The sequence below is a fragment of the Helicoverpa zea genome, chromosome 29 (genome assembly GCF_022581195.2).
Source record: "Helicoverpa zea isolate HzStark_Cry1AcR chromosome 29, ilHelZeax1.1, whole genome shotgun sequence".
NCBI classification, from domain to species: domain Eukaryota; kingdom Metazoa; phylum Arthropoda; class Insecta; order Lepidoptera; family Noctuidae; genus Helicoverpa; species Helicoverpa zea.
The window spans coordinates 1,947,723-1,962,388 of NC_061480.1; the positions used below are offsets into that span (position 1 = coordinate 1,947,723).

Genomic DNA, 14,666 nt, shown 5'->3' on the forward strand with positions numbered 1-14,666 from the left:
CTCGAAATCATATTTCTATTAGTCATTAAAATTAAAAAGAAACAAAATGTATAACTAAACGTGTATCTAATTTACGAAATAAACGATCTTATCTCATTTCTTACCATCTTCGTTTTAATTGAAAAATCGATATTCCACTCTCGATATTTCTAGAAGCGAGTCATTCACTCAGTGACTAACCCCGCTCGGCGTACCCAACACTATACAAAAGAACTTGTTATTATTATACGGGTGTACTTAACCTTTTATTTTCATGTTTCGCTATAATTTTAACTAAGAAACAACAAAAATCAAAGGAAAACGCCATTAATGTGAGCTAAATAACATTATTTTGGTGCATACTGTGTGAAAAACCGGTAAAAGGTTAGTGTTTCATTCAAAATAAGTACGTAATAATATAATTAGATCAACGCAGTGTATACCCGTGTGCAGTTATTTCATGAGAAGTCTTATTGTTTCTTGCATTTATGAATTACAACGCCATTTTGTGGGCTTTAGAAGCTTTAAAATGTGTTAATTTTGCCAATTTTCGTGTTAAATAAATCAAAGTGTAGTGCTGTGGTGTTTTGAAATTCGAATGTTGATTTTTTTACTAAGCGTCAATCTTTCGTTTATGAATTGTGTAAAAAGTTTGTATTAAGATTTGTTATTTTCACTTTTTAGGCATTTTATCTTTGATTGAAACATTATTAATGGCTCATGTTATCTTGAAAATTAAAAATGACACGGATGTAAAATGTATGATTCATAATTTCGTAACATTTTTGCGTTTGAACCGCTATTCGGCGTCCGCGATTATTTGTCTAACCGTAAATAAAAGACAGGAAATTACTTTCATTTTCTTAGTTTTGTACAATTTACTCGCTTTGACGACTGCTAATATTTTGCGAGTTTCGCGCAAAAAGACGCATGTTTTCAACTTACGAGTCTACCCTTATTAAATGTTTGATTCTATTAAAAGACGATTTTGCTTTAAAACTAATCAATGACTAGCACTACAACTATAAACTATTTTCACATTATTTCCTATCGAATTCACAATATTAGTTTTGTATTTTAATTAAAAAAAAAATAAAATAGGTACATACTGTCTACCACCATTGGTTTCACCTGTGTCCTAAGGGAACTTCCACAAAGCAGTATTTAGGTTTATCACAGCAAAGTTTCATCAAAATCTATCCAGTACTTTTTGTGTGAAATCATGGGAAAGCATCTGCATATACACAAAAAACATCTGCATTTAAAATATTATTAAGATCAGTAAGATTCATCAAAATCAAATCATTTATTCAAACTTGGTTGCAAAACAGCACTTTTTGAATGCCAAAATTTACAATAGACAGCTCCCAAAAAGCTAAAAGAAAAAGTGGTGAACCACTTACTATGCACCACTTACTATATTCCTAATTTTAACTGCCTCGTTGGTCTAGCTGTCGCAAGTGCAGCTGCTGAGCACGAGGTCTCGGGTTCGATTCCCGAGTCGGGCCGAAATCGCTTTGTGGGTTTTAGAAGACTTTCACAAAGCAGCCCGGAGCCTGGAAGTTGGTGATTGATACTCCCGTGCATCGGAGAGCACGTAAATGTCGGTCCTGCGCCTGATCTCTTTCCGGTCGTGTCGGATTGCCGTCCCATCGGGATATGAGAGTTAAGGAATAGTGCACTATAATATGTCCTGCGTAGTTGGCTAATCTCCTTACGTGAGAACAGCCGTCGTAGCCGATAATCGGCTAGGAGGACATCATCATCATCCTCCGAGCCTTTTTCCCAATCATGTTGGGGTCGGCTTCCAGTCTAACCGGATTCAGCTGAGTACCAGTGCTTTACAAGAAGCGACTGCCTATCTGACCTCCTCAACCCAGTTACCTGGGCAACCCGATACCCCTTGGTTAGACTGGTGTCAGACTTACTGGCTTCTGACTACCCGTAACGACTGCCAAGGATGTTCAATGACAGCCGGGACCTACAGTTTAACGTGCCATCCGAAACACAGCCAATGGTGTCTAACATATACTTAGAAAGTACATACAAACTTAGAAAAGTTGCATTGGTACTTGACTTATAGCGCCTGACCTGGGATCGAACCCGCGCCCTCATACTTGAGAGATTGGTCCTTTACCCACTAGGCCACCACAACTTCCCACTAGGCCACCACGACTTTAGGAGGACATCATCATATTCCTATTTATTTTCTCACAACAATATCAATTTACAAAATTAATTTTCCAGTTCCAATATTACCATTGTGGGAAACTGGTGCTAATTTAAACAAAACTAAAATTCCAGATGTTCTGCGTCCAAGAAAAGGAACGCACAGACACCTTTGCATCAGACAAGGATCCGCTCAGCATCACACAAACACCAACCGACTCAGACGACTCCGACGAACCAGCAGCCAAACGCATAAAATACTCCCCTCTAAACCTACAAGTTTACCAGATACCTGCGTTCAACACACCGAAATCCCTCTCCATATATCCTACGAATACGCTACCTAATTTTGTTAACAACCCCTTAAATTTAGCAAATCCATTATCATTTGCTACTAAACCACAAAATGGAGAAAGTCTGGTAAAGAATCTACATCATCGGTATTCGTTACCAGCTAAACTGACTATTACTCCGGTTGTGAACGGAGAAGTCGTGCGGTATAAGAAGAATGGAGAAGTGGCGAAGAAGCGAGGACCTCCTAAAGGTTATAAGAGGAAACCGAAGGCTGAGAAGTTGGAGTTCTCGCAGAGTTTTAATGGTGGTTTGCAGGTAAATATAAAGAAGTTCATATTCCTGTTACATTAATTCATTCTGGTTTTTTCACCTTAATCTTCAGGAAAATTGATTTTGTATTAAAATCACAATACCTACTAAGTGTGCATTCAATGGATGTAGCTCCTCTCAGCGGTGGATGTAGCTCCTCTACCGTCCATGGGAGCCTATTTGTCCTATAAAAAAGTAAGCCTTCTTCAAAAATTGTACTATCTAACGATGCAAGAATTTAGTAAAGATATCTTTACTAAAGTATCTTATGATACATTACAAATATTGTATGTATAACTGAAGAGAATATCCATGTTTGCTTGAACACACTAATTTCAGGAACCGTGCAGTGTTACATAGGCAATTACTCAAGGAAGGTTCTAGACGCGCGAAGTATTTCCCACGAGATGAGGATGAACCGCTGGCGGAAGCTAGTGGAATTATAAAAAATCTTGTTTTTATATTGCTTGGCTAAGTTCAATAAATATTCCATCAACATTAAATCTCTTACTAACACTATAACAGTCTTCTTTACAGACCCAGAACACCATTCTATCAAGCCTGCTAGCTGCCAACAACACAAGCATCACCGGAGTCAGCATACAGCCTGTCCAGCCACCGCCACCACAGCCGGAGATCAAACTGCCTGAAGGTAGGAACTGCCTAGCCCTTTCCTTACTATGGTGGTCAGCTTCCTGTCAAGTAGGTGGATGCAGATGAGAACCAGTGTGCTGTATGGAGAGAATACCTAACAGACAGACATGTGTTGCTGGGGAGTTTGTTGCGCCACTTCTTCTTCCCAGCAAAAACACATACGAAGTGGTGGGCGTTTTGGGGACTGTCTTTTGTTTTTGACGTTCGAAAAGTGCTGATTTATCAGCCTAATTTGAATAAACGTTTTTGATTTTGAGTTTACCTATGGAACCTCCTCACCATAACACATGTTTAGCATTTTTCAATGCACACCAGTAGTTCCTGTAACCTCAGGAACTACTGTACATTCAAGCAAACTGTTGAGTTTTATAATGCTATAAGGCGTTTCCCATTCCCATACTCAATAACCTTATTGCATCCCATACAATACAAGGATGGTGGGTAAAATAAGTAAAATTATAGATTGACAATTATGGACCCTGTCAGGCACAGCGAGGTAGTTTTTGAAAGAGTGGATGCAGAGCATAACAGTATTTCCCCACTATTTAATGTAATCCTAACTAATATTATAAATGTGAAAGTAACTCTGTCTGTCTGTCTTTTCTTCACGCCTAATCTACTGAACCGATGTGTGTGAAATTTGGTACAGACGTAGTTTCGAACTTGAGAAAGGACATAGGTTAGTTTTTATTACAAAAAATATAGAAATACAATTTATTCCGGTCATATAGCGCCATCTATTGGTCAAACCAAAAATCTGCCGGCAGTTACTATTCCACGCGAACGAAGTCGCGGGCAGAAGCTAGTTATACATATAGACCCCTTTAAATGTAGTGATATTCATCATTTATTTATAAATTATCACATTTATTAATTATATCATATACATTTTTACTATTCCAGGCACGGAGCTGGTAGAATTACTCCTGGACCCTGAAGACTGGTTTCCCACCGAGCCCTACAAGATGGTGTTCAGCAGAAAAAAGAACCCCAAGTGGAAGAACTTCCCATATCAGTGCGAACATTGCTTTAAAGTAAGTTTTAGGTGTTTTATTACTGGCTGTTCTAATCGCATCTCAACATAGATTGTTACTACTAGCTGATCTTCTTGTCCTGAGGGAACCACTTCCCGTAACCGAAAAAATAAGCTAAAGTTACAACTTGTTACATCAGCTAACTGATGGTGAAAGTCCCGTCATAATCAGTCTGGTTATTTCATAGACAAGCTGGAACAAACGAACATAGAGAGGCACCCCCGCACTCAGATACATTTAATGATATATTAAACTCCTTCATCATCATCATCATCATCATCAGCCTATAGCAGTCCACTGCTGGACATAGGCCTCCCCAAGTGCACGCCACTGAGATCGATTTTCGTTTCATTTCCTATCAGGAACATTTCTGACAGTTAAACTCCTTAGTGACAGATTATCGAAGAAATCCTTCACTAAAAAATGGCTTAAGCAACCATTAAATGTCTCTGAATGTGGAGAACAGACTTCTTTTGCACAAAATAAAAAAGATACCTTCAGTTTCAGAGCGTCCTTTTGACGCTTAATTCGCATAAAGGATATGTGACTGATGTAAAATACACACAACGTTAACGTTAACGTTTGTTTTGTCTCCAGGGTTACCGCGTAGCATCAACCCTTATCACCCACGCAGCAGAACGTCACGGCTGCGTCCCCAAAGACTTCGCCATCCCGTGTCCGTGCTGTCCCCACGTGTCCACCCGCCGCAAGCACCACAAGAAACATCTGGAGACGCACGAGAGCCGCCGCCATAGGATATTCTGTCTTTACTGTTTGCCCCCACGTAAGTATTTACCGTTACTGGTCTAAAAATGTCAAAAAACGTTTTGCGCAATAAAAAAAAAATTGCGCAATTTTTGCGCAACGAAAGTTTTGCGCAAAAAAATCATTGCGCAACCTTGAATATCACCTCTACATTATACGGGCAATGTTGCGCTTATGTAATAATGAAGTTGCGCAAAGACTTCGCCATCCCGTGTCCGTGCTGTCCCCACGTGTCCACCCGTCGCAAGCACCACAAGAAACATCTGGAGACGCACGAGAGCCGCCGCCATAGGATATTCTGTCTTTACTTTCTACCACCACGTAAGTATTTACCGTTACTGGTATAAAAATGACAAAAAAAGTTTTGCGCAATAACATATTTTTGCGCCAAAATGATTGCGCAACCTTCAATATCACCTCTACTTTATACGGGCAATGTTGCGCAATGTTTTATATTTCGCAAAGACTTCGGAATGTAATTAAGTTTAGGTAGTAAGTGTATATAACATGTCTTAAAAAAATTATAATCGTTACACAAAATAAACAATATAAAATATGTATTGAAAACGTATTTTCTTTTTCAGATGACCCTTCAGAACCATTCGTGAAAGAACCGGTAAAGTACCCCTACGACAAATTCCCCCAATTCTGGTACGCCTCAGAAGAATCATTAAGACTTCATAAAAAGCGAAAACACCCATATTCCGGGTTATTCAATGTCTCGTGGTTCAGTACATGGCGAGATGCAACCCCAAATAGCTAATAAAAAGGTAAAATAGTATTATTTCTAAAACGACGCTGGCAACCCCACAGTATTTTTTTTATTTCTAATTTAGTAGATTTTTTTACGCTGGCAACTTTTTTTTTGGTCATTTTTTTTTAACTAGGTTAGTGATTTCTCTTGTGATTTTGTTAGGTTTTAATTTTACCTGAATTTTGGATGTTAAATAAATAAGTATTTTTAATGGTAGGTTCTAGGATTTAGGATGTGATCGATTGAAATGTAATTCCAAATTTAGTGATATGGCAACCCAGTAATGTTGGCAACATTTTTTTCTTTTAGGTCTTAGTATTTTTTGTATTTTCTGACCAATTTTTTATATCAACTGATTATTTTTTTTTCGTAACTTTTTGAAATTGGAACTCTATATATTTAAATCTTTGTGTTCCAAAGACTTAGTTATAATTCATCAACGATTTTAAACTATTTATTTACTATCACAAATTATGAGCTAGCAACATTATTTTTTTATTAGTGTTGCCAGTTCAGAGATTTCTAGCTAATGCAACCTTTTTAATTTCACAAGACTTATTTTTTTTAATGGCAACTTTGAACTTTTTTTACATTATTTTGGTTTTTTAGTGTTGCCAACACAAGGCCAGTAATTTTAAAACAAGCATAATAAAACAGTAGTATTATTTTGTATAAGAATGTATTTTATCCGTGTAACCTATTATACTTATGCATTTATCGTATTTTTAGGCAGCTGATAGTTTTTAAAAAATATATTAGGGCGGATGTGCCAATTTTGGACCCTACCAAGACTTTTTAATTAATTTGAAATTCGACATTTAACCGACTTCTAAAAAAGTCAGTTTATCAATTGGTACGTTCACCCTATCGAATAATATTAGTGCCTTCTAAGAATGGCTACTGTAATATTTTAGTTTAAAATTGTCAGCAGTGTACGCAGCTATAAAAATAATATCTAATATTTTACTGTCACAAAGTCATGCAGAAAAAAGTTGAAGAAATGTAGTTGGGGACTTTCTTATGGAACTTACATACAAGATACTCGCGATAATCATAACTATTTTTGACAATCGGGTAGGCTTTTAAATAAAAAATTATCAAACATGTTACATACTAGCTAGTGGTTTGTTCCTAGTGGTAACTATTCCGCGCACCCGGATAAAAACTCGCCTATAACCTTTCTCGATAAATGGGCTATGTAACACTGAAAGAATTGTTCTGTGCTACTGAGATTAGTACGTTCAAACAAGCAGTTCAGTTTGATAATATTAAAGTACAGTTTGACAGTTTTTGAAGTCCGGCTAAGCAGAACACGGCCTCCTAGGCTGAACTACGATATGCCATACAAAAAAAACTGACAGTTTTTAGTGCAGTTGATAGTACAAACAGCGATATTTTTACTTGAAAACTGACAGCTGTCAACTGCACAAAACATGTGTAGGATTCAGTTGCGCAGACATACGTATGTCTGCGCAAATGCTCGTGCACTATAATATGTCCTGCGCAGCTGGCTGATCTCCTTATATGAGAACAGCCGCCGTAGCCGATAATAAACGGCTAGGAGGACATCATCATCATATTTGTAGCTGCGTAGACTTCTGCCAATGGGGTCTTACACCCCGTCCGCCTGTCCACCATAGTATAAGTGATAGCTATTGTAAGCGTAGCGCATATTTTTGTAGTGAACACCACGAATTGTACAACAACAAAACTATTAGTATTTTTCTAGCTAACGCGTTTTGTGTAATGGAATGCGGGATTTTTTTGAAAAAAAAAAAAAAACAAAACATCTTTTTGAAAAAATTGGTAAATAAATATCTTTTAATTTTTAACCGACTTCTCAAAAAAGAGGATCTCAATTCCAATGTTTCTGTGAATTTTTATATCACAAATATTTGTAATTATTTGTTTTGATATAATTCTACAAGAGGTCAATTGGCATTTTGACAAATATACAAACTTGATTTAAAGCATGTTTGAATTGATATTTATAAACCATGTTAGGGTTATTCCAAATCATCATCATCATCATCATCTCAGCCGGACGTCCACTGCTGAACATAGGCCTCCCCCTTAGATCTCCTTTATTCCATATAGGTTGGGGTAATTTCAACTGGGTTGGGATTATTTCCACTAGGTTGCAGTAATTTTAAACATCTTGGGTTTATACAAATATGTGCCAGTTTGGGACTTTCAACTACGTTGCAGTACTCTAATCTCAAAACTGCGTTGTTGTAGTAATTTTGGAAGTTCTTGTGGAAATCTTTAATTTGCAGTTTTAACCAGTGAGACAGATATTACACTATTTTAATTCATCATCTTTCCCCTGGCATTATAATAATTTATTATTTGGGATCTATACTTTCTACATTATTTTAATGAAGGTTCATTCCTGCCCTTATCCCAATTTTAGGGATCTCTGCCTACTACAATATTTCAATTAACTTATTATAATAATTACTAAAAGGCTTATGTTTACCTGATCACCAGATATAGTAACAAATAGCAGACAAAAATAGTAAATGATCACCAAAATGAAACTCGCATTTTAATGTAAAACTATAACCAAAGTTTTAACACTTTGTTATCCTATTTCAGTGAAATTACTCCAAAATAAATCATGCGTAAGCCAAAAATAGTAAATGATCACCAAAATTAAACCACCATTTTAAAGTAAGATTATAACCAAAGTTTTTAAATTCTGCTATCCTATTTAAGCAAAATGAGTCCAAATAAATCATTGTTATCTCAAAAGTAGTAAATGATCACCAAAAGTAGTAAATGATCATCAAAATTATACCAGCGTTTTAATATAAAATGATAATCAAAGTTTTTACATCTTGCTATCCTGCTTAAGTAAACTGATTCCAAAAAAATAAGTTCGGCCTGATACAATAAATGTAATAACATTATGGGGACCCGTTTCCTGCACTAGGGTGGAAAATTGTCTATTGCATGCCTCTAAACAGTGCGATAAGAGTGTGTTTTCGAGGGAGTGTATTGAGAAACACATTCTTCTTCTTCTTTCTCCTGCCCTGTTCCCAATTTTACTTGGGGTCGGCGCAATATGTCATTTTCTTCCATTTTCCCCTGTCACTCGTCATACTGACACTCACGCATGCATTGCAAGCCGGACACATAACTTAATATGGCATCATAATACTTTATTTGGTAATAAGCCTACATTTTATGGCAATCACAGTGACTTATTTAGGCAAAAATAATACATTAATTTGGTCGTCAAGAGTTGGTGATCATTTACTAAATTTGGTGGTCGAATACAAATTAAAGTGGAGTCGTGACTAAAATAGCTGGTACTATTACATTTTTAGACTTTATTTTTCTGGTGTTCAGTAGATATTTCTGGTTACAAAACTAAGGGTATCAAAGCATTTTATGGTGGTCATTATATTTGTTCCCTTACTAAAATGCCCGCACTCCATCAACACAACGTTAATGCATTTATTAGTGTAGGCAACTTCACCATATATATAAAAATAAACTATAGTTCGGCAGTAGCGTGGGAGGTGCAAATATACCTTTACCTTTATATACAGGGTAGTTTGCTGTTAGAAATCTACATAATTGACAAATACTGCTTTCTTACCAGTCTGGTTAAATTTTAAATGTCAAAATTGTGTTTTAGAAAAGTATATATTTTAACTAAATAAACTTAATCTTCTTATATATAAAAATGAATTGCTGTTCGTTAGTCTCACTAAAACTCGAGAATGGCTGGACCGATTTGGCTTTTTTTGGTTTTAAAATGTTTGTAGAGTTCCAGGGAAGGTTTAAACGATACGAAGTTCGCGGGATCAGCTAGTTGAGTATATACATAATGGTTTTTCTTACCAGTTTGGTTAACTTTCAAAAGTTCGCGGGTTTCACTCGCCCGTACCGGGATACAATACAGCCAATGGCACTCGGGAACTTTAAGCTATCTATCAGTGAAAGAATTTTGGAAACCCAAAGATTATCCTATACATACCTATTTACAAATTTTACCTCTTTCTAATGTTAGTGTAGATTTCTAAAACTACCCTGTTTGAATATTTCTAAAGGAGAATTATTATATAGTCTTCCTGTAACCACCACGCTACAATTTAATCCTATAACAAAAACACAAAAATATATATACAGTCGACTCTCGTTAATTCGAAACTCGAGGGACTCTTAAAATATTACGAATTATCGAGTTTTTGAAATATTAATGGTTCGAAATTTGTCAGAGAAAATAAATAAAACTTCGAATTATTAAGTGTTGATCAATTATTATTTGTTAACTGCTACCTATTTTATAACAATGACAAAAGTTTAAAGACACATTTGTGTGCATGCCATACATGTATTCATAATGTGAATTAATTAATATTTCGAAACAGCTCCGTCATACTGCTTCAAAACAGATTGCTGCTACTCAGACTGCTCTCTGACTCTGACTTACAATCTTTCCGCCTCTTTCTCTCTGCAACTTTGAATTACCGAATGTTAGACGACTAAGAATTCGAATTAACGCGTCGTTTTGTTATATAGCAATGCTTAATTCGTTCGAATTACCAAGTGCAACAAAATGTATTGATTTAGTTCGAAATATAAAGAGATTTTGTAGGGAACTCGTGATAACTTTGAATTAACGAGAGGTTCGAAATATCGCAGGTTTGAATTAACAAGAGTCGACTGTATACTCTATTTGCCTAGGCACTTAACTAAAGGTAAACCATCTTGATACTTAGGACTTTTTATACAAATACATATTAACAAATAAACTACTGCTTAAAATAATGAGTTAATTGATTAAGTACCTGTATTTATACAGATTTTTACTATATTTTTTTACTGCCTCTTTGGTCTAGTGGTCGCAAGCGCGGCTGCTGAGCTCGAGCTCTCGGGTTTGATTCCCGGGTCGGGCCGAAATCGCTTTGTGGGTTTTCTTAAACTTTCACAAATCAGCCCGTAGTCTGGATGTTGGTGATTGATTCGCCCGTGCATCGGAGAGCTCGTAAATGTCCTGCGTCTGACCTCTCTCCGGTCGTGTTTTTAAACAAAAAGTCATATCAAGACTGTTTAACTTTAATTAAGTGCCTAGGCAAATGGTAATATCACGCTAAAATAATAGAAAGCCCGAACCGTATCACAGTAACAGACCAAAATATTAAACAGTATTAGAATATAACTCTTAAGTTAGAAACATAGATTAAACTGTATATTTTAACCGAGTGTCAAAAGTTAAGCAAGGTATGGAATTGGATGGGTGACCGAATTTGAGAGGCTTCTAACGAAATGTATGCTTATAGGATTTTAGATGGAAATTATCGCGTACGAGTTAAAGATAATTATTGTATGAAAACGCACGTACGAGTGGTTTCACTAAAACGAGCTGTGATTGACACTTTTAACCGACTCCGAAAAAGGGAGGTTTTCAATTTGACTGTTTTTTTTTTCTTGTATTCCTATTAATATTATAAATATGAAAGTTATTGACTATATGTCACATCACAGCTGAAATGATTTTCATGAAATTTGTTTATTTGAGAAACTCGTCAAATCTAAGTTTCTTTCGCAATTATAACATTACTAGCTTCCGCCCGCGGCTTCGCCCGCGTAGTTCGGATATATCGCGTTTCCAAAAGAACTCTTCAAAAGTCCGGGATAAAAACTATCCTATGTTCTTTCTCAAGGTCAACTCTAACTTTGTACCAAATTTTATTTAAATAATTTCAGTGGTTTAGACGTGAAAGCGTAACAGACAGACAGACAGAGTTACTTTCGCATTTATAATATTAGTAGGGATATGTCACACATCACAGCTGAAATGATTTTCATGAATGAAATTAGTTTATTTGAAACTCGAAAACTCTTTAAATCTAAATTTCTTTCGCAATTATAACATTAACACAGAATGTACAAAAAAACAGTTATTTTCAAAATTGCTAATATATTTCGTACTGTAAACTGTGTTTTGAAAACATTCGAAACGTACTTTAACTTTGAAAATGATCTTATGAACAAAGTAAAACCAATCGTGGCTTCATCACAATTTGCATTTAATTATTAAGACTATTTATTGTAAATAAATAAACTACTATATACATATATAACAACTCCATTTGATTAGGCACTTAATTTAAACAATCTTGATACTTAGGACTTTTCACACAAATATGTCATCATCCTCCGAGCCTTTTTCCCAACTATGTTGGGGTCGGCTTCCAGTCTAACCGGATGCTGCTGAGTACCAGTGCTTTACAAGGAGCGACTGCCCTATCTGACCTCCTCAACCCAGTTACCCGGGCATCCCAATACAATTGTTAGACTGGTGTCAGACTTACTGACTTCTGACTACCTGTAACGACTGCCAAGGATGTTCAATGACAGCCGGGACCTACAGTTTAATGTACCATCCGAAACACAGTCATTGGTGTCTAAGATATACTGAGTACACAAATATGTATTAAACAAATAAACTACTGCTTAAGATAATGCTTCAATTGACTAAGTTATTGTATTTACATGCAATCTAACCAAGGGGTATTTTGTTGCCCGGGTAACTGGGTTGAGGAGGTCAGATAGGCAGTTGCTCCTTGTAAAACACTGGTACTCAGCTGCATCTGGTTAGACTGGAAGCCGACCCCCACATAGTTGGGAAAAGGCTCGGGAGATGATAATTTACATTGATTTTTAATCTGAGTTTTTTAAATAAAAAGTAATTTCAAAATTGCTTATATTTAGTTTAGTGCCTAGCCAAATGGATTACATATACTTTGTACTGCAATAATATTTTAAAGGCATCATATACAAACTTTATTTAACTTAGAATGAATATAATATCCATACTAAATATATTTTAATACAACATTATATTAAAAAAATATAGAGGGTTGTAAAAAGATTCATATCTGTCACGGCTGTTCTCATATAAGGAGATCAGCCAGCTGCGCAGGACATATTACAGTGCACGCACATTTGCTTGGACACAGGTGCGCTCACTATTCCTTCACTCTCTGCGCGCGATGGGACGACAATCCGACACCACCGAAGAGTTTAGAATTTCCTATTGACTTAGTATTTATTATGAACTAGCTTCTGCCCGCGACTTCGTACGCGGATCCTGTCCCTTATGCCAGCGACTACGGGGTCAGCAAAATCAAAGATCTGAACCGTCTGATATTGAATTTTAAGGGCCCGTTGACTTGAAAACAACGGAATACGGATAAACATTAGAAACGTTCCATATATTTAATTAAATTGGACTAAACAAAACGCTGAGAACTGAACCGCAATAGGCGTGATCATAGGGATAAAAGTAGTGATTCTAATAAGTCTGCATTTAAGTTATGTGGCAAAAATGTTACACGTATTATTACGTAAAAAAACATTAAATAGATGACAAAGTCGTGGTGACTTAGTGGAAGTCGTGGTGGTTTAGTGGGTAGAGAACCAATCTCTCAAGTATGAGCGTGCGTCTTTGATTCCAGGTCTGGCAAGTGCCTGCCAATGCAACTTTTCTAAGTTCGTATGTACTTTCTACGTATATTTTGGATACCAATAACCGTTATTTGGAGGGGATGTTAAACTGTAGGTTCCGGCTGTCATTGAACATTCTTGGCAGTCGTTATGGGTAGTCAGAAGCCAGTAAGTCTTACCAAGGTATGTTGGGTTGAGCGGGTAACCAGGTTGTGGAGGTCAGATAGGCAGTCGCTCCTTGTAAAACACTGGTACTCAGTTGCATCGTGACTGGAAGTCGACCATAACATAATTGGGACAAAGGCTCTTGAGATAATAACGACAATAATAATGAGATATAGGCACCGCAGGACATCTGAGGCTGATGACGGGGAGTAGCAACCCCGCGGGGCTATACTATATACTGAGTTCTCCAGGGAGAGTATCCCCCATCTCCGGCCGGTCGGAGTGAACCATGACGGGGGTAGGTCTCACGCCTCTGGCTTGGCTTGGCCGTCCAGAGTGGAGTCGCTAGAGCAGGATTAGTAGCCCTGCTCGGAGGGTAGGTGCCTCATGGTAAGCACAGGGAGCGCGTAATCTGTGTTTAAAGTCCGCCGAGGTATCCTCACGCTTCAGGTTCCCGGGGGCCCAGTAAGTGAGGTGGCGAGTCTCCACCTGCCATTTTTACATGTACCATTGACATCCACTAACATCCCATCACAAATAGCCCAAGTAGTTTCCCTCAATAGTTAGCAATAGTTTAGCACAGAACCGGGGATTGTCTTTTTTTTAACGACGTCCACCGGTGAATGTCCTTGGGTTCATTTCTATAGTGTATAAAGGGATAATCGACGGTATTGTGTCACCATTTCATTAAAGTTGTCTCAAAAGGGCTTCAGCGTGTTGGCTTCGGCCCCACGTTTGCCTCCCAAAAATTCGGAACTCTGTAGTCCCGAGGTCTGGAAGAGACATACAAAATAATAATGAGATATAACGCAACAAAGTCGGAGAGTGAGGGCTCGTGACGCCACGTCTAAGTATGTAAAATTTGTACTAAGCAGTGACTTAACGAAGCGTTGTTGTATCTTCGTTATTATTTGTTTGTGAGAGAGAGAGAAAAGAAAAATATGTGTCCATTATTTTAGGATAGGATTCACCATACCTATTTCATAACATTCATTTCTATACATTTCAAGTGTAGTATTGCTCTTGAAGTTTCATATCAGGTGTTCCAGATCTTCGATGTTTATACATCAATAGAGAGT

General features: G+C 37.0%; 1 protein-coding gene across 2 annotated transcripts; it reads left to right on the plus strand.

Annotated features, from left to right (window-relative positions):
* Positions 1–207: 207 nt before the first annotated feature.
* LOC124644303 lies at positions 208–8,473 on the plus strand. 2 transcript variants are annotated; one of them, XM_047183600.1, is made up of 6 exons: positions 208–363; positions 2,284–2,757; positions 3,289–3,403; positions 4,309–4,439; positions 5,037–5,223; positions 5,789–8,473. In XM_047183600.1, exons 2-6 carry the CDS (start codon positions 2,284–2,286, stop codon positions 5,965–5,967), a joined length of 1,086 nt encoding a protein of 361 aa, XP_047039556.1. In that variant the 5' UTR covers positions 208–363; the 3' UTR covers positions 5,968–8,473. The 2 variants fall into 2 exon arrangements, with proteins under 2 accessions (XP_047039556.1, XP_047039555.1); XM_047183599.1 differs by having other exon boundaries at positions 209–363; positions 3,277–3,403.
* The last annotated feature ends 6,193 nt before the right edge of the window (positions 8,474–14,666 follow it).

What these genes read in the sequence shown, in the direction of transcription:
- LOC124644303 (XM_047183599.1), top strand. Translation starts at nt 2,284, where the DNA reads ATGTTCTGCGTCCAAGAAAAGGAACGCACAGACACCTTTGCATCAGAC. An exon ending in GTTTTAATGGTGGTTTGCAG is followed by an intron (nt 2,758 to 3,276) that starts GTAAATATAAAG and finishes ACACTATAACAG; the next exon opens with TCTTCTTTACAGACCCAGAA. An exon ending in AGTGCGAACATTGCTTTAAA is followed by an intron (nt 4,440 to 5,036) that starts GTAAGTTTTAGG and finishes TTTTGTCTCCAG; the next exon opens with GGTTACCGCGTAGCATCAAC.